Consider the following 22,766-nt stretch of genomic DNA (forward strand, 5'->3'; position numbering starts at 1 on the left):
TACAAACTATAGCTTCCCTGTTGCCCCTCCCTTGGTCGCTAACCCCTTTCTTCCATCTGTGATGTGGGGCCTTGGTATCTGTGGATCTTTATGCTGTATATCAAAAGGACAGGAATGGACAAAAGTACACATTTTCCTTTTGCATCATCAGGAAGCTAGCTACATTTTGTCAACCACTGTAGATTAGATGAGTTGGGTAAATGTATGGATTTCTGGAGAACATGTATGTGCATGCATATACATCGGAATAATCAGTGTCTGGGTCTTTAATGATTCTCTTTTGCTCTCCTTGCCAGATGAAGTGAGCCCCTGTATGGCGTGACTCCCCAGGAAGAGAAAACGAGGTAGGACAAATCCCCAACATGACTGATTACTGTCCCCACCATCTCCCCTGTTCATATCTACAACAATATCAGGCATCTTCATTAATCCCCATGGATCAATGTGTCTGGGGGTTGTAAAAATTGACAAATGACTTATTAGAATCCCACCGTTTTATTTTCCAACTGATTAACTCACAGCAATGTCGTACACTATGCAGACACACTGATGTATCTGTTTTCCAAAGAGGGCTTCTCTCTCTCTTTCTCTCTCTCCCGCCTGTCTCTTTCTCTTGCTATGAGGGATCTATACAGTGTAAAATGCACCCGTAACACTGTTTTAAAAACCCTGCCAAGCTGCAATGACTCCCAACTACAAGAGCAATACAGTGTTTTTGACATAAATGAACTGCCATTTTGTCAGTTTCCTGACATAAACAGCTGTTGAGCAGTACTTTGCTGTACTTAAAATACAATACTATGTTAATGAACACAGAACTGGAAAATAATCAGCTAGAATTATATACGCTTTTCAATGGCAGTAATGAAACCTGTATTTTAACACCATATTTTCGTATAAATGTGCCAGGACGTAAGCCATATTTCATATTCTGTTATCCATCTTGTTACACTGTTCCGTTAATTATAACTTGATATTCTTTTATGTCTGCTTTATGTCTAGATGGTGTTGTGGCAACATCCCAAATTGTCATCTTGACAAAATAATATAATTTTTCCACTATATGGCATTTATTACTGTAACAGACATTAGACACAGACATCTAAGTACAGATGACATCCACCAAATTAACAAGAGTATAAAACCCTTTTGTTGCTGATAAAAAAATCTGCCTCTGTACAATTTGACTCTCGAGAGGACGCTAATGACTTGTGACTTGAAGAAACTGGGTTGCTTTTTTTCTCTCCCTGAGATGAAACCTTCTGTGCTAATGATGTTAGCTGGTATGAGCACAATGCTGATGTGGGAGTCTGTCACGAGGATGCACACAACAGCCCTTGCCCCTGGCCTCCTAGTCAAGAGGGATCTAAACATTCAGAAGTGACACCGTGGACTGTCTGATGTCAAGCCAGAGGCCCTCACTATCACCGGGGGGTGGAATGGTTGTGAATTGAGGCAGAGGGCTACACCACACTCCTTTGTTTCTGGTGGTGTCACTCACACACCAGACACAGACGCACTCCTTGCATCAATCAGCGCTCCAGATACATGCCCAGTGTACCTCCTTACAACATGATGATGACACTATCCACAGATTTCCACATAGATACAATAACTAACAGCAACAGGAGGATGAACGCTGCAGATCAGATTCAGTGCAGCCCCATCTCCCCACATAAGTTCCCCAGAGACGGATGCATGGGTGGACATACACATACAAAGGCATCTTTTAACAGGTTGCTTTGGAAGCAAAGTTAAGTATGAGTCAACTGTAGTGCAGACATATACTAACTTAAGTTTCCCTTTGTTTGACCACATAACAACATAACAGAGTACAGTTTGTTTAATTGGCTTTTGATATATGTTAATGCAACTGTCTTACACTGGCTCTAACACTGGGCTGGCATGACATCCCCCTTCTCCTTTTGGCTCCCACATACTTAGGCCAGAGAGCGCTCCCAGAGCGGAGTCCCTCTCTTAGACAGTGGGAAGAAAATTAAACTGCCAAATTTGTTTTCATTGGTTTCAGGGAGAATCTCAGGGGATTTCAAGGCTTTTAATTGAGCTCGCTGAGCAGAAATTTGTAGGGCTGCTTACCAACAACAATGGTGTCTCCCTTTACCTCTCTTTGGTCTCAGTGAAAAATCAGGCAGATTTTTAAGTAATGGGATGCCTTGCTCTAAATTAGTGTACGATTTGTGTTTTGTAGTTCATGGCTCTGTTAAGGTTATTTTCTACATGTATTTAGTCAAGGAAAACAAGGATATGGGTTTGATAATGATATGTAATTGAAACTTAGACTCACTTTGTTTACTGTTTTGTTGGCTTTTCAGGGTTTGTGTGTAGGAGGGCAATGATTCTCTAATAAACAGTAGTTTATTCAGTCATGGATAAAGGTAAATAAAGCCCACATATCGCTGTAGGAGAGATAATTTGTCTCACTGAGAAAGAAAAGCAGCAACCCATGAAACTCAATTTAGTATTATAGTATCGCCCAGTATAGTATAATAACAAAAACAAAAGGCAACTTCTCATTTTCCGCACTTTTCTCTCCTACACTTTTTGTTCTTTACATTTTTTGAGTGTGTCAAAACAAGCAAAGGCTACATGGAAACGGCAGCCCTGTGTAAATATTTATGATGTAACATCTCCATGTGAATAGACTTTCCTCCCAATCCATCCATCATTACGGGCATATCGTGAAAGCCCACCTCCCGGTGGTGGCTCAGGGCCTTAGGAAGCTCAGACAGGAGCGGCGTGTCCCCCTCTCATTCAAAGTATTTGTTTTCCTTTTGACTGGGGGCAGCCCAGCTGTGAGGGCATTTCATGTGTCAGCCCTGCCGTTTTCTTTCAGGGCTGACTTCAAAGCCCATTTTGGTCTATTGTTTCTGTGACGTGGCTGCTGGACCCGAAAAATGCCCAAACAGAAAAATGTGATGTAGGTCAAATTACAGCAGTTGTGCCCCTGAAAAAAGTGGAATTCTTAAGGTCAAAACATAAAGCCCTGGTTACCGCCTAACCCCAGCTTTTGTGCTTGTTGTCCTTATACCTCTTTATTTGTCCATTGTAGAACTGAATGGAAGTTGGGAGATGTTGAATAATAAGGATGTAGTTAACAGTGCTTGGCAGAAGTCTAATCCTTAACTGTTATTAGGAACAACATGTCAAATAGCTTACTTGCTGAATATTTGTAATAAATTATATTAAGTTAGATACTGCACTGAGTTTATGTATTTTGAGGTTATTTGCTCCTACAAGTGTGACTGAGACTTAAGGATATATAATGAGTATCTGTTTGGGCCTTTGACTTGTGCAATTGTTTGAAATGTGAAACATGTCTTCATTTGGTACAAACTGAAGACATGAAATCTGTTTTTTTCAAGCTCTGCAGTCTTTAAGAATGTGAAGGTGCAGAAGATTTATGAGGTTGTGTTTGCAGAAGTAGGTAAGTCTACTGCTTTACCTAAGTGGATTACAAGGTTTTAGGCTTTTCTCCTTGCACAACTTATCGGCAGAAAATAGGCGTTGCAGACATTAGCGAAATATTGCCACCCAGACTCTCATAACATTATCATTAGCCACGGAGGATTGCTGAAATGTGATTAATACATCACCATTTTGACAGACTGAGCCTGAAAAGGTAATATGGATTATTACAATGGTTGTAGAGCTCAATACCGCCATCCAAGTTTATCCATTTATCTGCAATGATGAGACTCCTTTGTGTTGTATAGCATTGTAACATCTATCTAAATAACAAAAGATATCTCTCCTATACACAACTGTCTTGCTGTTAATATTCAGCCCATGCAACAATGCACATGGGAATGGAGTGCTGAGACAAAACTTGACTCAGAACGATGGAAATGTCTGTAGAACATTATGAGCATTATGAATTGATGTTTAAGCCTCTAGTACTTGGCACTTTTTCCTTTCCTTAGGTATCTGATTAGCTTCAAACAAAAATATTGCTCCTTTATTGTTCAATTACAACTGGTTGAGTGCTAAGTCATGCAATTCACTATCTAAGAGCTATTTTTCTATTTTTGTGTGTAGCCTTTGTGTGTTTCATTTACTTGGTCTTGGACAAGAGACGTTGAATAAATGCAATTTTTCTGTCATTTCAAGTGCCTCTTTTCTCTCTGTGGATCCATTCAAGCTTTCAATACCTTTTCTCCCCCTCTCTTCTCCTGTCTCTTTTTTCCACGAGCAGGAGGGTTTTACTTTACTCCTTTGTCATCCTAATTGATTGCATTAACCTTTTGAGTATTGAATTTCCTGTGCATCACGCCGAGCACAATGTGGAATATTATCATAATCCTTCCAAGTAATGGACACAGGGCAATCAACAATGCTTTAGTAAAAGTACATCTTTGAAAGATGGAGCATCATATGATTTTCAGTCCAAAGACCTGGATAGGGGAAGACTGTTGAGCTTTAAGAAACTTTGTCAATATGGGAAGTATGTAAATAAGCAATAAAGATGCCAGAAGATTTGCTTTTATTGTATGCTGAATGTTAGGAAACAGTGTTAAAGTTTCTGTGATTGTCTTGTCCTGATAAAAATGACAGACCTATAAAAGATTGTTACAAAAGCACATACATGCTCAGTCTTAAAATTTAGTTTTTCATATTTTGATATGAAAAATTAATCTATAAGTAATGAGCAGCTGAATATCTGACAACTTAAATTCTTGAGGAATTCTTGTTTATCTGAGGCATTTCTACATGTTATTAAAATCTTTCTAAGAGCCTGAGCTCTAATTACATATGTACTCAATGAGTTCTTGTAGTAGTTGCAATTATTTTTCATGCCTTTTTAAAACATAATAATCTATTGCAAAATAACTCAACTGCACCACAATACTTAATCCATAATTTATGCCTGCAATCATAAAAAGTGCCCTTAATTGTATAAGACATCAGAATGAATACATCATAATAAGGGGAAATGGATAGATTTTCACAATTTGGTCATATGGTGGTAGGCTATGACGCAGAGTTACCCAGGGTGAGAAATGACCATGCATTAAAATACAATCACCTGTGTTTGTCTGCAGCCTTGGGATATCGCCATGTGGCCAAAGCTAGCAGTAATATAGTCAGAGGTGAGTGAGAGGTGCCAGGCGGTGCTGGGATAGTCACAAGTCCCTGGTTGAGCATTGTAGGAGTTTTCTACTGCTTGTTTTGAAGATCCCTATGATTATTAGAACGTTATTACAAGCCGAGAAGACTATAAATGATAAATGGACTGCATTTATATACCGCCTATCTACCTTATTGAACAAAGCGCATTACAATTTGCCTCTCGTTCACACACACATTCATACATTGCTGAGTTGCCAGGCAAGGCGCTAGCCTGCCCATCAGGAGCAATTTGGGGTTCAGTGTCTTGCTCAATAACACTTTGACATGCGGACAGGAGGAGCCGGGGATTAAACTGCCAAATTGCAGCAACCTTATGATTAAAGGTCAACTCGCTTTACCTCCTGAACCACAGCGGCATGTAGCATCTGTGAATGCAAAAAAAACTGAGGTGTTGAAGAAGTCTGGAGGTGTCATGAAGTGGGACATTTTAGTTGGCTTCAAAGATTTTTGGAAAACTCTCAGACAAGAAATGGAAACGAGGCCTTACCCAGACTGTGCTCAGATGCAATGCTGATCTTTACTAAGCATATGGTCAATAGTTTAAAAGAACTTTAAGGAACTCCTGCTCATGAAAAACACCCTCTGGGATGGATGCAGACCTGAAAACCTTGAGGGAAACTATTGTCTATCTCTCTGGCAGTGGTTACTGATATAGTCAAATTTCTGTGCAGTGGCAAGGCAACAGGGGTCGATGAGATTTTTCTTAAGATGTTGGGGTGGTGGTTTTTTAAATATTGAAACTTAAGGGTGTGTTTTATTAATTTGGTATCACACTGTTTAGCTTCCCTGAGAAAACAAATACCAATGTCCTGGAATGGAGGCTCAAACAGAGAGTCAAACATGAGATTCAAGAGAGTGTCATGTGGAGGCTGTGGAATATGTGGCCATGCCATCCTACTTGCCATCTGGCCATTGTACTACCAAATAAGATCTGTGTCTGTTCTTGTTAAATGTTTTTTAGATTTTGATTAGTGGTGGTTATGTTTGGTGATGACAGATTGCATCTCTGCTTTTTGCCGATGATACTATTCTCTTGCTTGTTTGCACCAGACAGCAAAGAGCTTAACTGAGAGGATGCAATGCACATGCTGTACATTCAAGATCCCAATTTCCTCAACCAACCACTAGAAGTCATTAGTATAGTGACAGTAATCTGGTTCCTCACCATGCTTTCACCTGTGACAGTTGTGTACACTGAGGTGACTAGCCAAGTTGCAAGCACAACTGCTGGGCAGTTTTGTGTGTAGACAGTAATAAGCACCTCAAATGAAGCCAACCTTGGGATAAATGTTACTTTACTATTCCTAAAAATGAGAGAAGGTAGGGCGACCTCTAGCTCACCCAGTAACGCATGCGCCCCATGTAGGCTGAGTCCTTGGCAGTAGCCCGGGTTTAAATCTGACCCACGGCCCTCTGCTGCATGTCGTCTCCCCCTCTCCTCTTTCTTGTCTTCAAGCTATCCTGTTGATTAAAGTCCATAACAAAAAAAAAAGGTATTTTATTGGGGTAAGGCGTTTACTTTTGCAAATCTTTAGTCCTGCCCCTACTTCATAATATCACATTGTTACAGAAAAAAAAGGTTTGTGAGAATGACGTGGCAGCGCAACAAAATTAGAATATTGCATTAATGGAATATAACTTGGTACCTTATAACTAAGGTAGGTACTGTAGATAGTTTTAAGTTGCGTGGTCAGGATAGAAATGCTTTAGTGGCTTTACTTTAATCTCTTTACCTGCTTTACAATTGCGTGTTTTGGTGTGGGGGGAGGTGTAAGTTGATTTTCCCTGTTTTCTTAAGGGTCTTTGCTTAAGAATTATTTAGCGCAAGTCCGCTCATATTGCTTTATTGTTATCTGTCTCACTGGCCCAGGATGATATTAATGGAAATTTGAGAAGGGAAAATAAATTTAAACAAGCGTTATATAACATTGCACCTTCGCTACATCAATAATATTAAGGCCCCAAGCCTAAAACCTATAGAAGACATTCCAAGGATAACAGTACAATAATAACCTGTTAACAAGGCAGGATGTAGCCTATTGGCCTATTGAGTTTAATCTGTGACTGTAGCTATTTTATTTAAACATGGCATAAAAAGTAGTTTATGTTGCAAGACCAATGTAATACCCATAACTGTCTTATAAATGCTTAATGTCAAGAGGCTTAGGGGAAGTGTCACTAGAATAACACTGATCAGCCTTGAGCTTGGGAATTAGAGACTGCAAATCTTTGCGCATAACATGACAACTGGGATAGTTTGGATGGATACATGTGGGCTGCAACTTTTGCTGAACAATTTATATATACGTATATTATACAGCATATAGTATATTTATTTATTATTTCAGAAAAGGCCACCATACATGATACTATGTTACAGGGATAACCTGCATTTAGACACCAATAAATACTATGCAGCATGTAGCATAATATGCTAGCTTTGTTTGTATTGAAGTGGCAAGCTAAGATGTAGATTATTTGCAATGGAATGAAATGCATTTGATTATCTACAGCCCACTTAGAACCCTATATGCTGTCTATTTCTGCTGTAAACCACTTACTTACAGTATTTGTCGACTTCTACAGAGTGCGTTTCTCTGTAAACGGTAGCATAAATGCATTAAAGTAATTGATTGTTGAAAAACAGGCAAAAATAGTTATCATGTTTCCCTGGCAACTGCAAGGCTTTATGGGTTATGTTGATGAATTGAAGCCAAAAACCCTGTAATTCATATCAACTCGATTACATTTTTCAACTCAGAGGAAAAATCAATTGAAACAAGCTCGTATGTAGGATACATATGAGCTTGGATAGATGGATAGATGCAAAGTCCTGGTTGGACAAAGAAGCAGTTACTGCTCTCGTTGCACTGTAAGACAGAGAGGTTCAGGAGATCCTTTAGTTGTAATAGTTGTAATTATGCTGAGCTTATGCTGTTTTTAACTCTCTTGTGTATCCATTTGCATTGTATTTATTTAGTTATCTAATATGTGAAGCTGTGCTGTGTATGGAAATGGGTATTTATGTGTGAGCTGCTGGTCACTCACATTTCCCCGCGGGGATGAATAAAGTATCTTCTATTCTCTATTCTTTGATCAATACTGTTTTCACAGGGATAGTGTCTTTGAGTTTGATTGAGTTATACACAGCTAGCCAGTGGTGCTTAGGACTAATATAAAAATGTAGACATTCAGAGAGGACACAGTCACTATTTGGGTAATTTCTTTAGCACATTCACATAAGACAAATAGAATCATGTGATTGACTGAGGATGTGGGTCAACAAATAGGTCAAGGTCACTCAACAGCACAAAGTCAAATCCTGTCCATCTTTTGTATTCCATTGCCAAGCGTCACTGGTATTCCACTGGGAGACTGTGCCCTCAGCATATGGAAACTAAGGGCCTTTAGTTCAATTATACAAGCCCATTGAGCTTCAAAATATTGACATATCTCGGTACAGAAAATATCATGGATAACGATCAACCAGTTCACCAGAAAATGCTTTTATAGAAATCCAGATTTGGAGGCAAGATATGGAGTGCATTAAACTTGTGGACTATAAGGTCTCGATTTACCTGCTCAAAGATAGGTTTCATATGCACGAGAGCTTTTGTTTTCTTCAAGGCAATGGTTATCACACCTCCATTGCCACACACTGTGTTCACAAAAAGAATGCATTATATATTGTAAATCAGGTGTTTTGCAAAGGTCATCGTGAAACTTTGAGTGGCATGCAATGTGGTGGCCGACAGAGGCAAACAAAATGCAACTTTATAAACCAAATACCTACAGACAAAACACAAGTCAATTAAGAAAATATCTTCATTAATTTGACAACACATGTGCGGCATTAAGCAAACACGCTGCATATACACACAGCACAACCAAATACACAAATACACAAACGCACTGCAAATACACAAATGATGCTAAATGAACAGCACAGAATCCCCAAAAACAAATGCTCCAGAAATACGCTGCATCCGGTTTACACAACGGAAGTCCTCCAGGCCTCTAGGGGGAGCGCTAAGTGGAACAGCTTGATTTTTGAGTTTCCCTGGTGCGGAGGTTTGCCTGCAAAACAACAAATAAACTATAGTTATTACATGTAAAATTATCATAGTAGGAGGCAGATGAATAGCAAAATTGGATGCGCAGATCAACAGAGAGCTTGACAGTGAGAGAAAGTCACTAAAAGGAGATCGCTATGAGAGCTTGAGTGATCTGGTGTAATGTTAGGTTAGTGTTAATTTTGTGACCTATTTTTAATTAAGTCTTAGTCTTGTGCCAAATGTCCTTGCTAGTTTTATTCATATTTAGTCATTCACGTTTTTTTGTTAGTCAAGTTGTAGTTGAATAAAATGTGATGAAAAAGTAGAGACAATTGTAGACAAAAATGAAGAGAGATTTTATCTTAGTTTTTATTTTATGCAAAGCATTTTAGTCTTGTCTTTTTTCGTTAACAATAATGCATGTTAATTTAATCTTAGTCCGCGTTTTTGGATCTTTGGATCGTTCGGTCTCGTCATTGTCTCGTCATGGAAAAAAAGGTTGAAATTAACACTTTGTTAGGTTTAAAAGTATTTAGCCGCTGTAATGAAGATAAAAATAACTGAAAATTTTATTTTGTCATATATTGGGAGCACTAGGCTAGTTTCAGCCGGTTACTTCCAGGATCCGTGGTGAGCTAGGCAAGCGGTGGGTGCGTCAGACAGAGTTACGACATGCACGAAGATGGGATGTATGAACTTATCTAACTCTGGGGTGATACGGTGAATAAGTCTCAATAAGTCGCGGTGTTCCTTTAACTGACACTTGGATATCTCATGTCTTGACATTAGCTTACCAAGTCCATGCACAAATGCCTTAAGCACGTTGCACTTCTGTTGCACTTCTTTTGCACTTCTTTTGCACTTCTTTTCAAAAATTAAATGATTATTAACAAAAGGTTCTTAGAAAAAAATACATACAGTACAGAATTTGCAATATATGGCAGCAATTTCCAGATCTGCATAACATATAGAATTGGGTGGACATTAATAGACAATACCTTAACTTTTCTCTGTCACAAAAACTTCACACTTAAAAAAAAGTGGACAACATTTCTTTCCCTATCTTTACCTTTCATTTTCAGTCTTGCTCTACTCAGCGACAGATACAGACAGAATCTTAATTAATCTAATCTGGTTAATGCTTGTTATTTTCAACATTTCCATTAGAAAACTCCCATCCTCCCTCCACTCTGTCTTTCTCCCTTCACCTCCCACACCTTTCTACCCCCCATCTGCCCTGACCTACATGGTAGTCACATGGCCCCGGCTCTCTGGCTTGGCATTTTATGGAAAATCTGCAGGAGATAAAGCCACAGGGTTTAAAGTGTTATCCCTGCCTGTCCTTTGAGAAGGGCTAAACACTGAATGAGGTGTTATTGCATCAATGCTGCTGGACACACACCGGCAGCAGAGAGGATATCTTCCTCCCTCCTTCCCTCTCTGTCTCTCTGTCTCTCTCCCTCTCCCTCTCCCTCCTCAATTTGATTGGATTTAGTAGAGTGTCACCACTGTGACTTTGGGGGATTTCTCTTTCACTGTCACTGTCTTGTGCATGCTTGCTTGGGTTATTTACTTAACTTGTCCAGAAAATGGACTGTGATCTGCAGCTTACCGCCAAAGCTATGGGAGACACAAGTGCCTCATGCTAGTTAAGATGTGGCGGACAGGCACCTAGACGCTTGCTGCGCTGGCTTGCTTACTCCCTTGCTGGTGCTGAGAGCTTAGTTTTGCACTGTGACCGAGTCCCCTTCACACTGTTGTCTGCCTGTACATTTTCTGCTGCTCTTGCTATTCAGCCAATTACAGCAAAAGAGCTTTAGTGATTTTTCCCCTCCTGGTGAATATTTATATATTTATTTCTAAGCGAATGACATGCATTGCTGAAGGTTAGGAAAAATGCTGAATTTCATAGTGCATGTAATGTCAACTTTTGTATATTGTAGAAATAATCAATAGAAGTTTGCTTTTGCAGAACAAATACACACACTGCGGACTAATATAGCTTCCTCGCCTGTTGCTTTTCAATTTTTATTCTTCCTTACTGCTTTTTCCTGAAATGTTGAAAAGGACAGACTGCAGTTTGATAACTATTCATGCAAGTATTTGTAACCACGTAGTCTTGAACAGACAACAATTTCTTTTGATGTGTGAGTGAAAGATTTTCTGCTCTAGTAAATAGATACTTCTGGTTTTATTTTTTTAGTTTTTTTTGGAGTAGTCCCCTGTTATAGAACCTATAGCATGGACAGAAAGAGCCATTGTTCTAAACATTAAAGTGACTATATGAGATACTGTGAGAGTGTATGAGTAGGCAAATTAGTGCAGTTTATCTGGAGTTTGCAGGTCTTATGGTTTGTCCCTCTACCCATATTGTAGGTTTTAAGCTGTCAGCGTCTTCCCTCACCTATTGACATTAATCTGCTCTGTCCCATACTGTCAACCTTAGTAGCTATATATTCAGTAATTGGTTTAGAAGTACACACCCTTAAGCCCATCTACACAATAATACGGCCTCCTGTATTTCAATGCATGCACCATATGGTCCTCTCAGGACCATAGGTGGGTTTTTTGAGTTGTTTATTCTCTTTGAAGCTAGGAAGTGGAACTAAATATGTTTGACCTGAAAGTTTGTGAAAGGCCACCCGATGACTATCAATGCAATGTCAAATGTAATGCAGAGCCACAAAGCGGTTTAGGAATGCATCCAAAGCGCCGTGCCTATGTTGCATTCTAGTGCTAAAATGACCAGAGAAAATACTGGATAAGATAAAGCAGTCAGGACAGCTTTGCATTGCTGTGGCTACTGGCTGTAGTCACACTGGAGTTATCCTTGACGGGGTGAAGTGCAGGCTTACAGCAGTCCCACTGCAACCAAAAAAAGAACATCACATACAGTAGGCTTTATTGTTCTGTCTCTCATAAAAACAAAACCAGAAGTTACAAGTGATAATTGTGTATAAAAGAAGTGACACCACAAAATACACAGTGTTACAAAACAAGAGAGAAGAAGAATAAAGGGCTCTTTCCACCAGTGTAAAATCAGCCACGCCTAGCAGTGGGAGCGGAAAGCAAAACTGCTTAATGTGACAAAATAAAGACAGAAACACTCCAAGGGAAAGTTAGAATTAGGATCCTGAAAGATTCATGCCCCCATTTTATTTATAATTTGTTTTCTTGTCCTTATTGGAAATGAGTTGCAACTGAATATTTGATGAACACAGCCTAGAAGTAAAGATGTTATGTCAGCAAGGAAACCAAAAGTAAAAAGAAACCAAGAAATGTATTTTGCAAAGTGTGCGCTTTTGAAAAAACTAAAATGCCTCTGCTTTCACAAGTGACTTGTTAACTTGTTAATTGAATGTGGGTGGGGGTGGGGGGGAATTCGCTATCTGTGTTGAGCCCTAGCGAGGCTAGCTGCATCCTTCCGTATGCACTGCGCTGAGTGCTGGGTACTCTCCGCACACAGAACACCATCTGCATTTTGCTGTTAACGTGCCTTCACATCCAAGGGAGGATTAGGAGAAAATCCCCTGTTTCTTTTTCAACCAGTTGACAAATATCAGATTTGTCTCTAAAAAATTAACTCCATCTATATCTCCCACCATATGACACACAAAAAAGATTATCTTTAATACCCAGCCAGCTTGGGTGTGGAAAAAGCAGATTAAAGTTTCAGTTTGGTCATATTTACCCAGCCACTTCAAGTACAAGACTGTCTGCATTACACAGTAGACAGACCTCTTCATAAAGATTCCTCCCCCAACATGCACTTCCACACCCACCCCCAAGCCTCTACCTTCCAGAAACAAGATGTCTGCCTTGAAACAATTAGACATCATACTTAAATAATTCATCATTTCCCAGTCAGTCTTTCGCTTTTAGGTGTCCTTTAAACAGACAGAGTGAGCTGCCAAGGGAACTAAAGTGAATAACAGCAGCAGGTGCCTTTTCAGATTGAGCTTTGTAGTCTGCAGAGGGTGCTGAGCTGTTATTTTAGTGGCCCACTGGTGAGGAGCAGGGGGTGGCTGGGAAATGGACCTGGTGGCTGACCTGAGACCCCCGAGCTGTCCTATTAGCAGTGTGCTTGCTACTAAATGTTACCAGCAATAATTGCTGGTTTCAGTTGCACTCACATTTTGTGTAAAACAGAGCCAGGATAAAACAATACAATATTCACTAACGGTGAACTGTGAAGTTAAAAAAGCCAAAATAAAAATTAGCTACAATCCCCATTTAGTAGTAACCAGCATTACAGCTAAACTCCTTTGACCCCGAATGAGGTAATTTGTGTCTTCAGTGACAGATTGTAAGACTGGACTTGCATGATTATTACCCATCAGCATGCATCAGGGGGATTTAAACATATGAGTAAGATGCTCCTTAAGCCTCTGCTAAGACAGTATGTTCTTCCTGACCATTTCATTATCAAATGCATAATCGTCATCTGCCGAGCACAGAACTGAAGGCCTAAGGCCCTACCTGGTGTCCTGGATGGTAACTTCCTTGCTTCCGCTCAAGACCACTGCCCCACCCAGAGGTTGCTTTATGAACACAGGAGCCCCATAAATGAAATTAAGGTGTCAATTAGTCAATTACAGCATAATAACTCTGAGGGCAGACATTTAGAGCCAGAGAGAACCTCAGCTAAGTTCATTTCCTCCGGCCCAGGAGCCTAGCGCTTGGCACACGTCACTCCCCACCCAGACTCGCTGAATAAAGGCCCCAGTGTTCTCCCTAATGTTATTTTCCCCTGGATATCTTTTTTGATCAACAATTTCCTTTCATGGGTTTGTTTTTCAGATGCAGGGTATGCATTTTTTTTCTCCCCAATTTGGCTAGGGAGAATTTTATAATTTAGTAATTAAAATCTTTGTTAGGCTTTAGAAATTGCAGCTAATTGAATTTAATGGGAAGATGAATTTCAATTTTATTTGATTAGCAGGACCCCTGGCATAGGTATTTATGGAAAAACTCTACAAAAATATGCTGTGTGGGCTAAGATGGCATAATAGAATTACACATAATCGGATTTCACTGTCATGAATTTCACTCTAATTTCACTCTAATTTTCCATTAGATAGCTGGTTTACAAATATTTGCTCATCTGCGATGGGAAAGGCTATCTGTCTAAAATGATTACGGAGCAAGCCTTCAGAAATATGTCCCTTTTTCCCCCTCCCTTTTAAAAACCAGATTGCGAGGGATCAAAATTAGGAAGATTGCATTATGGATGTCTGCATCCGGGAGAGCAATGGGGGAGATATGATGATTACGGCCGGGGGATGAAAGCAGTGTCAAGAAAAATGTATGACTCAAAAACATAGGCCTATTCTATCTACAAAATCTCTGCTCTCAGCACACTGCCGGCAAGCAACATGCTATATCATAATTCATGTAATATCATAAACAGTGCATGAATATAAGAAGGCATGGCAACGTGTTAACATACAAGTATACCTTATACCTCATACAAACTCCATGTTAATTGCTTTCAAGTGTGTACCTATGATGAGATTTCGCCATGTGATTTTCATAGTGTATGTATGTAGCTGTATGTACAGCTACGAAGAAGTTATAAAAATCAAATGAGATTCTGAAGAATCATTGTCATGAGTAATGCAAATGATGATCATCAAGAAGTGGTGTATTGCCATCACTGTTCTGGCTGTATTTGTGTGTAAGTTTAATATTCAGCTCCTTCTCTGGTTAAAAATAAATATATAATGCAATACAAACAGACGTGAGAGGGAATAATATCCCACATCATCGACAACCTTGGATAACACTAGGGTGAACTTTTGTTGAATCCCACTTTAAAAGCCCCTGCTTCAAAATTAAGGTTTTACACGTTCAATTTCCTGCCAATTTGACAACAACATGACAGTGAATATCAAGAATAAACTTGGTCCATTGTCTGCTGAAAAACACAAACTACTTTAATATGTTGTTTAAAGTTCGATGCAGTAGAAGTGCTTAATGCCACTCCTCTTGTGTAATCCCCCACCTGTACACTCCACCAGTTAGGACAGACCTCCACCCCACGCCTACTCGCACCCACTCCATCTCCTCCCATTCACTCACTCAGTCTTTGCCCTGAACTGCCAGAGACAGCAAGAGGGGTTCAAAAACAAAATCGGACTCTCTGCAAAGGTCAGATTTCTCACTCGGCATGTCTCTGGGCTTTGGGCACAAAAGACCCTGAATTCACATCTATCAACTGGGCTCTAGCTTTTGTCCCGGGGAATGGAGGACTCGGAGTGGGCCCTCCACCAGACCAGCCCCTCCTGGAGTGCACTGTCAGGGGCAGCCCAACGTCTGGCCCGGCAGCCCCTTGACTGATGTACCCCTGCCATGTCACACGCACAGCAGCGCGCACACACATACTCACATTCACACGCATACACACTCCACTTTGCCCTCAACATTCTCCCGCATGCACCATACAATAATCTCAGACCACATCAAAGGAAAATCCCCACAGCTCCTTTTGAAAAATAATGGTTTCGGGCCCAAAGATGGCAGCTCAAGGACCAGAGGGCTGTAATGCATGGACAACAAACCCTCCCTCCTGTGGACATGATAAGAATTCACCCTGCAAACTAAAAACTATATAATAGTTAGTAGTTTTGTTTTCCTTTTGAGTGATTTGCTGTGTACCTATGTGGAATGAAACATCACAGTATTGCAGCTAGATGGAAGTTTAAAATCTTATTTTCAACCACAATCAATTCAAACAATATCAATTTTAGAGCTCAACACTTTTATTTTTTATTGTAAGAATCACAGCCCCAGATTATATTTTAGCTGTATTGCCAACATTTCAGGCCTTTTTCATGACATTACAGTAAATAACATGTCAACATCGTACTGTTCAGTAATGATCCACATGGTTGTCCGACCTTACTAGGTCTTTCTAATCTACCAAACAAAATATGTTTGTTTGTACAACATGTGATTGATGAAGAACAGGACTGACATTTGGCAAATGTCTCACACCTTTGCAATAGAAAAGGTCTGTCTGCCAAGTCAGGTCATTTAAAACAATTAGATTTTTTTTATCTTGACTAACAAAAACTCAGCAGTATTTACAGTACAATGTTAGATCAAGGGTGGAAACTTTTGATAGTAACTCTATTAAGGACGTTTTCTTTTATGAGAGTAAGGAAGGAGGAGACAGTTTTTTCCCCCCTTTATTAACCAAGGTGAGTCATCATAATTTCAAAATCAACCAAAACCTGTTTTATGTACATACTTTGGACTTTGCTGACAGCACTCAGGAACTGAAGCCAGGACTATGTATCATTGCATTATGGTTCACAGCCATAAAGTTGTTCATTTCCTCTTTTCTGTGACCAGTAAATGCTAGTTATACATCACCTTTATTCAAAATACAACTGCTGTGGAAAACAGGAATATCCAGTGACCTTTCAAAGTTTAGACTTTTTTGTTTTTTGGTGTCACTTTGTAAATTCCACATTCTTGACATAGAGCCATGTTTACAGTATATGGGCATAATGTACAAATGGTCCAGAGGCACTTTGCATGCCACTGCGAAAGAAACTGCCAGGCAAATAAAGGGATTGTCTTATAAAGTATTCATTGTCACCTGGTAACGGCTGTCGTTTATCATTTCACCTGAAATTACAATGAAAACTGATAGCTTATCAGAGGGAGAGAAGGAGAAAGACTGTGCTCTGAGGGAGCGAGGCAAAGAAGGTATACTACACAACACTGAAATAAAAAGGAGCTCTTGTTTTGTGACAGAAGTGAAAGAGTTATTTGCTTCAAGCTAAAGTGTAAAAGAACACACATTTTCTTTGCATGCAGTTGTGTTCCTTTAATATGCGACATTCACTGATGATTAAATAGTTAGGTGGCTTAACAAAACTGCCAAAATATTCCTTTACACTGCAGTTGTACTTTATATAAAACAATAATGAAATAATGGTGTTTAAAAAGTGACCTTATTTGATTTAAAGAATTTGTCTGAAATCCTCAAATACTTCTGCGCAATAAAAGTGGAATATATTTTAATAAACGTGTAATCTCTTCCTCCCCCAAAACCTTTTTCTTTTTTTTTTTAAATGTTGTGCTCCGTTCATTTGAATAGAGGCAGTGGAGGCTCCACCCCAAGAGAGTTGAAAGGCTAGAAGACCACAAAGATGGAAAAGGCCAGCCCACTGAGGGAGGGAGAAAAAAACTGCTCCGGTTCCTCTGCCATAATTTCCTATCAGCCTATTCAGACAACATCACCAACAGCTTGGTCTGTGCGTGTGTGTGTGTATGGGGGCAAAGCAGAGAGCGAGCGAGAGAGAGGCAGCGCACGAGAGGCAGAAAGAGAGCGACACAGAGAGCGACAGAGGGAGAGAGAGAACAGGGAAGGGGGAGGCTCCATATTCTTTCACCTACCCCCTGTCAAACCACAGGAAGGAGGGGCCAGACCCTAAGCTGCCAATCAAATCCGCTTGTGGCAGCCGGCATTATCTCAGCAACAAACTATTGACAGATTACATGTCAAGGAGTTTAGTGCATGATTGAAGAAAGCCTTTTTTATGTAGTTACTTTTCCGCTTAATTTTCCCCTCCACGAACCAACATTTGAATGACTTTCTAACAGAGTTGAGTAATATTATGAAAGTTACATGTCTGAGAGGATTTAACTTCGACTTCCCTGAATATGGTGAGTACTCTTCTTCTTTTCTATCTTTGCCAGATATGTTTTATTAGCTGACAGTTTAAGGTGTGCCTTATCTCTTGCTAAATACACAGAGAGGGGAAGTTGTTCATGATTAAACTATGTGCCAGCAGCGCATACATATACCCATGTGTTGCGACACCCTTATTTATAGCTAGAAAGTGCCCAAAGGTGACTGCAATATCAAATATGATTGCCCATTTCCTCAGCACATGACTCAGGACGCCGTGTTACATGCAGTAGACATGTGAAGAAAGTTTGCGAAGCCAGTTTCATTTTCTCTTGTCAGAGTATATTTTTCTTCTAGGGCATGAGACCAGCACAACTCTCCGCCAGGCTTTTTTTTTTCTTTGTCCGTGTTTTCCTGCTTGTTTAGTTGCTTTAGCTAATAACATGTTTTTAAAAGCCAGTTTTGGTACTGTAGAAATACAGGTATTGGTTTTACCCACAGAGGCACTGGCAATGCCATTAGGGTACATTGAATGGCCTAAGGGTTTGTTGCCAAGGGGACAAAGCAAACAAACTGTTGTGTTGCTCATGTTGTCACACATGTAAATGGAACAGGAGCAGGGCGAACACCTTTCCAGGTACTTCTAATTAGTGTATATGCAGTACATTGGTTGACGTTTAAATGTAAACAGTATGATCACTCAAATGCATTACATGTTAGGTAAAATTATATTGGGGAAAAAAAACACTATATTTATAGATTATTATTTTTGTGCAAATGCACCTGTGGGACAGATAATTTAAAATTTCATTTGATCTGTTACCTGTCAGGTTAACAACCGTCATTCAGTGCGTACTTTTGGGAGGATAAACTTGTCCTGTTGTAACTGGATTAAGGCTTATACTTATAAGCGCCAGTCTCCTCGCCTCTTTACTTGTAAGAAGGGTTTGTGTGTGTGTGTGTTTTAAAATAAGTCATAATCTTGTTCACATTAAGTTCTTGCGTGTACTCTCTGTTTGCATGCAGTGGTTTCTTCCCTTTATGTGTGTGTGTGTGTGTGTGTATTAATAGCCCCTCTTTGTATTTAATTATTTGCACCACAGATAAATATAACTACTCAATAACTGAACTATAACTTTTATGGGTTCCCTTTTACTTTGATGAACCTTATCTGATCTAAAACACTTTATTTTAAACTCATTCAGTATGTAAATATTTAGTAAAGGTTGTGGGAATAGTTTTGAGTAGGTTGTTACTTTTAAAATCATATTAGTGTTTTAAATTACGGAAATGATTCACAGAAAAGTATTTATATACAGAATTATTTGTTCTTTTTTTGGTCTTTACACATTTTTCGGGGGATAAATCTGTAATTCAAACGTCATTCATGCAGGTTTTGCTCCAGGCTGTTCTTTTTAATATGTTTCTTGCCAGTTATGTACTCTCTGTATCTCATTTGAATCCTCTTAACAATTTTTTTTTTTTTCTTGCTCTGTCTAATCTTGCCGTTTAGCACTCTTGACAACACATAGTTTTTTCTGCTATTTAACTTGTATGTGGCGGTATTATTTAAAAATAAAAATAATAAACAGTTGAAAGATAATGTTTCTTATTAAATAAAACTCTGAGGGATTCAATAGCAGACCACTGTCACCACAGGCTTTCACAAACACATTCAAGAGACAGACATAAAGGCTTGGTTATCATGTCGGGTTATTTAAGGTGTCCTGTATTCAAGTTTAAAATAACAACAAACAAGTACAACTGTTATCGTGACACACCCTCATTTCAAACTTTTCGTCAGCTCTGAAAATGTTTTTCTACCCACTTATGAGTCATAATGTTGATTGCCTTCTCCCTCACTGAGTTGTCTCATTAACCCTTTGTGGCCCTCTCCATCTTTTACGGCCTTCCACAAAACCAGGATGAAATGAGGGAGAAAAACAAGCCCAGTTCTGAAGGCCCTCAATAACCTTTTATCACAATTTAGCAATAACCTGAATCAATTTGATGTCTTAAGCAATAAAATATGCTGTTGCACTCCTATTTCTGCTGCCCCTTGGATGACAGTAAATTTACATTTTTTAATTAAACTAGCCGGAATTTTTATTAGGGGGCTGGGCTATGCTAATGGCAATGTTGTGTACAGCAGATTAACAGAGTTTTGAAATAAATTTAACAGAGAGACATTTGGAGGAAAAAAATGCGAGTCATTGTCTTTAACCTTTTTCATGCCGATTTCTCCTGGGGGATCCTTGTATTCTAAGGAGCCTTGTCAGGGAAGAGTGCTTCTCAGCAACGAGGTGATTAGTATCGCCTTGTCAACCGAGGAAAAACACTCACATTCTCAAGATTTATTTTTGAAATATCTTGTTCAAGTGATACCAAAATATATGATTGTTGTTATCACTTCCATTGACAATGAATATACTGAGTCAATTTACATCACTCTCTAAATTGTTTGAAGATAAATGACTAAATTTGTATATATGTTTTATTTTGCTACGGTTTTTGTTTTGTTTTTTAAATGTGAAAAATAGAGACACAACAAATGGAGTTGCAACATCTGAATTTATATTTAAAAATAGCACCTCTCATATGGATTTCTTCTTTTAATTTCCCTGTCTAAAATAATTCCTTTTCAATCTTTAAATGTATTTTTCTGATTTAACATCTACATTGGACAAGAACTATTAAATAAGTGTCAAATACAGTAGTTAATGGCAGCGTATATGTTTGTGTAGTTTTATGGTCCGCTCTCAGTATTTGATTGATGTTACGCGAGGCTGTGTGTGTTATGCCTGGTTTTAGCAGAGTGGCAGGGGGAGAGAAGGGGGAACATAGACAGCAGACAAGGGGAGGGAGGTGTGTGTGTGTGTGTGTGTGTGTGTGTGTGTGTGTGTGTGTGTGTGTGTGTGTGTGTGTGTGTGTGTGTGTGTGTGTTTTTGGGGGGAGGAGACAGAAAGAGAGGGACAGCTGAGTCCTGATTGAGCATGTGCCCAGTCATCAGACACAAGCCACCCAACACCATAATTACCTTAACCCCCGTCTTTTAATACCCAAATCATACCAACTGGCCTTTTTTTTACCGGCAGAAAGAGGAACATTAGAGATCAAACGATCAAATAAACTCCAGATGCACATGGGCTGCCATGCATCTTGTCGCACTAGCCAAAGTGTTCAGGGCTACTTGATATGGGCCAGGAGCAAGGCAAGTGGCATCACCACCCCCTTTCTTCAGTTCTGTGCACTCATGCAGTGGCCAACACCTAATTAAAACCTCAAAGATCCCTGTCACCAATCTGGAGTAATGGCCTAATTAATACTCAGTGAAGAAATATTCCAGAATGATAAACAGGTTGCACCTTGGGTCTTCATTGCCGTTATTATCTAAAATGTAACAGGCCAAGTTTTTATCATCAGAGATAACGCACGTTTGTTAAACTGGTTTACTAAAAAATAAGAGCAATGGAAACAACGAAGTATCCTTTTTAATTATCTCCAAAATGATGGCAATAAATTATAAAATGTCAATAATTAGGGAAAACGTTTTGTTTTATCATGTATTATTTTCTGTAAGAAATTAATCTTATATCCCCATATTTCTGTCTCATTTGTCTTAGCATAACCAGCGGGAAAGAAATCCTGCTTTTCGTCTCACAGCTGAATATGCCATGTCATGTATTCTTGTGTGAGTCAAGAGAAAAGCTTCCAGTAACTTTTTTTCCCCCAGACTCAATTTCCTAATCATACATATGAAATTATAATTTCATGCAAAGTAAGGGAGAAGAATAATCTCTAGTCGTTGATATGCTATATAAGAGGGGAAAAGGGGAAAATAAAGAGGTAATTAGCAGTGGAAGACTTTGGCGCATTTGTCTGAAAGCATGGTCTCCACTGGCCATGGATGAATTTGCATGCTTCGCTTATCGAAGCACACTTATTAGGCCAGCTAAAAGAAAGATTAAGCCGGCACAAAATGTGGTGACTAATCCATTTAAATGTGGCAGGGGGTCTTTAAGGTGTGAACCAGTCCGTACATAGGTTAGTGGGTATAGAACTTGACGAAACACAACTTTCAAACAACTGAATGTGTTTAAAAGGAAGCCGCAGATGCAGAGTTAACTATTTAATGTCTAGGACAATGATTGACACAGGTTATAAATTGATAGTTTATCTCCTGACCCTCTTATCTCTGAACAAATATAGCAGATGAGGTCAGGCTGGGTTGATATAATGACAAAAACATGGTGTGGTCCAACATCAATGCTGTATTTGTCCTTATTAATAATTGTTGGTGAGTTTTTCATGCATACAAGGCAAAAAGCTTAAAAAATTAGTAGAGTAGTAAAAAATTCTTCTCACTTTAGCACTTTTTAGTGTTGAGCACACTCTTGGTTTCAGATTTCACCTTTTTTTGGCATAAATCCGGTGCGTGCTTTACTGTCGATGGTTTATTTTTGATAAGAGGAAAGAAAAGAAATCCGCGCAAACAAACATGGAACCTCTTTTTTTCTGTCACCTTCACTGTTTGCGAGAAAATGTTTGCTCTGCCGAGTTACAGAGCCAATACCCCTGTCCTCGTCCGTAATTGACTGCAAACATGAACGTAGTGACGTTTAAACACTGTCCTCCTCTCTCTTCCGTCTCACACACACACATCTTCCACACAGTCCCCAACCCGTCACCCCTCAGCTTCAGGTTCAGGTACTGCTGTGTGTTTTTCACTTGGGTCAGTAGCAGGTAGCACCAGCAATAATTACTGTCAGTACATTATAAATCTGAAGCCCAGCTGTTCATTTCTCTCAATGCCAACAGAGACAGAAAGATAGCGAAGAGAAGGACAATAGGGGGAGAGAGAGAGGGGAAAAGCCCAGTTTGCAATTTGCCGGATTTTGCCCCCCCCCCCCTTTTTTTTT

The 22,766-nt window shown here is 39.4% G+C and overlaps 1 protein-coding gene across 2 annotated transcripts in view; it reads left to right on the forward strand.

The window, feature by feature from the left end:
- Positions 1-296: 296 nt before the first annotated feature.
- Positions 297-22,766, forward strand: part of casz1 (castor zinc finger 1) — a 95,319-nt gene continuing 72,849 nt past the window's right edge. Inside the window, exon 1 of one of the 2 annotated variants that reach the window (XM_032519931.1) lies at positions 297-344. Coding sequence is in view for 1 of the 2 variants with exons in the window: in XM_032519928.1 (XP_032375819.1) it covers positions 17,834-17,882 (49 nt within the window). In the remaining variant the exon portion in view is untranslated. Of the gene's footprint in view, positions 345-17,417; positions 17,883-22,766 lie in introns of those variants that run through there. The other variant, XM_032519928.1, reaches the window with a different exon arrangement.

This window comes from Etheostoma spectabile, chromosome 7, assembly GCF_008692095.1.
Source record: "Etheostoma spectabile isolate EspeVRDwgs_2016 chromosome 7, UIUC_Espe_1.0, whole genome shotgun sequence".
Classification (NCBI taxonomy): Eukaryota; Metazoa; Chordata; class Actinopteri; order Perciformes; family Percidae; genus Etheostoma; species Etheostoma spectabile.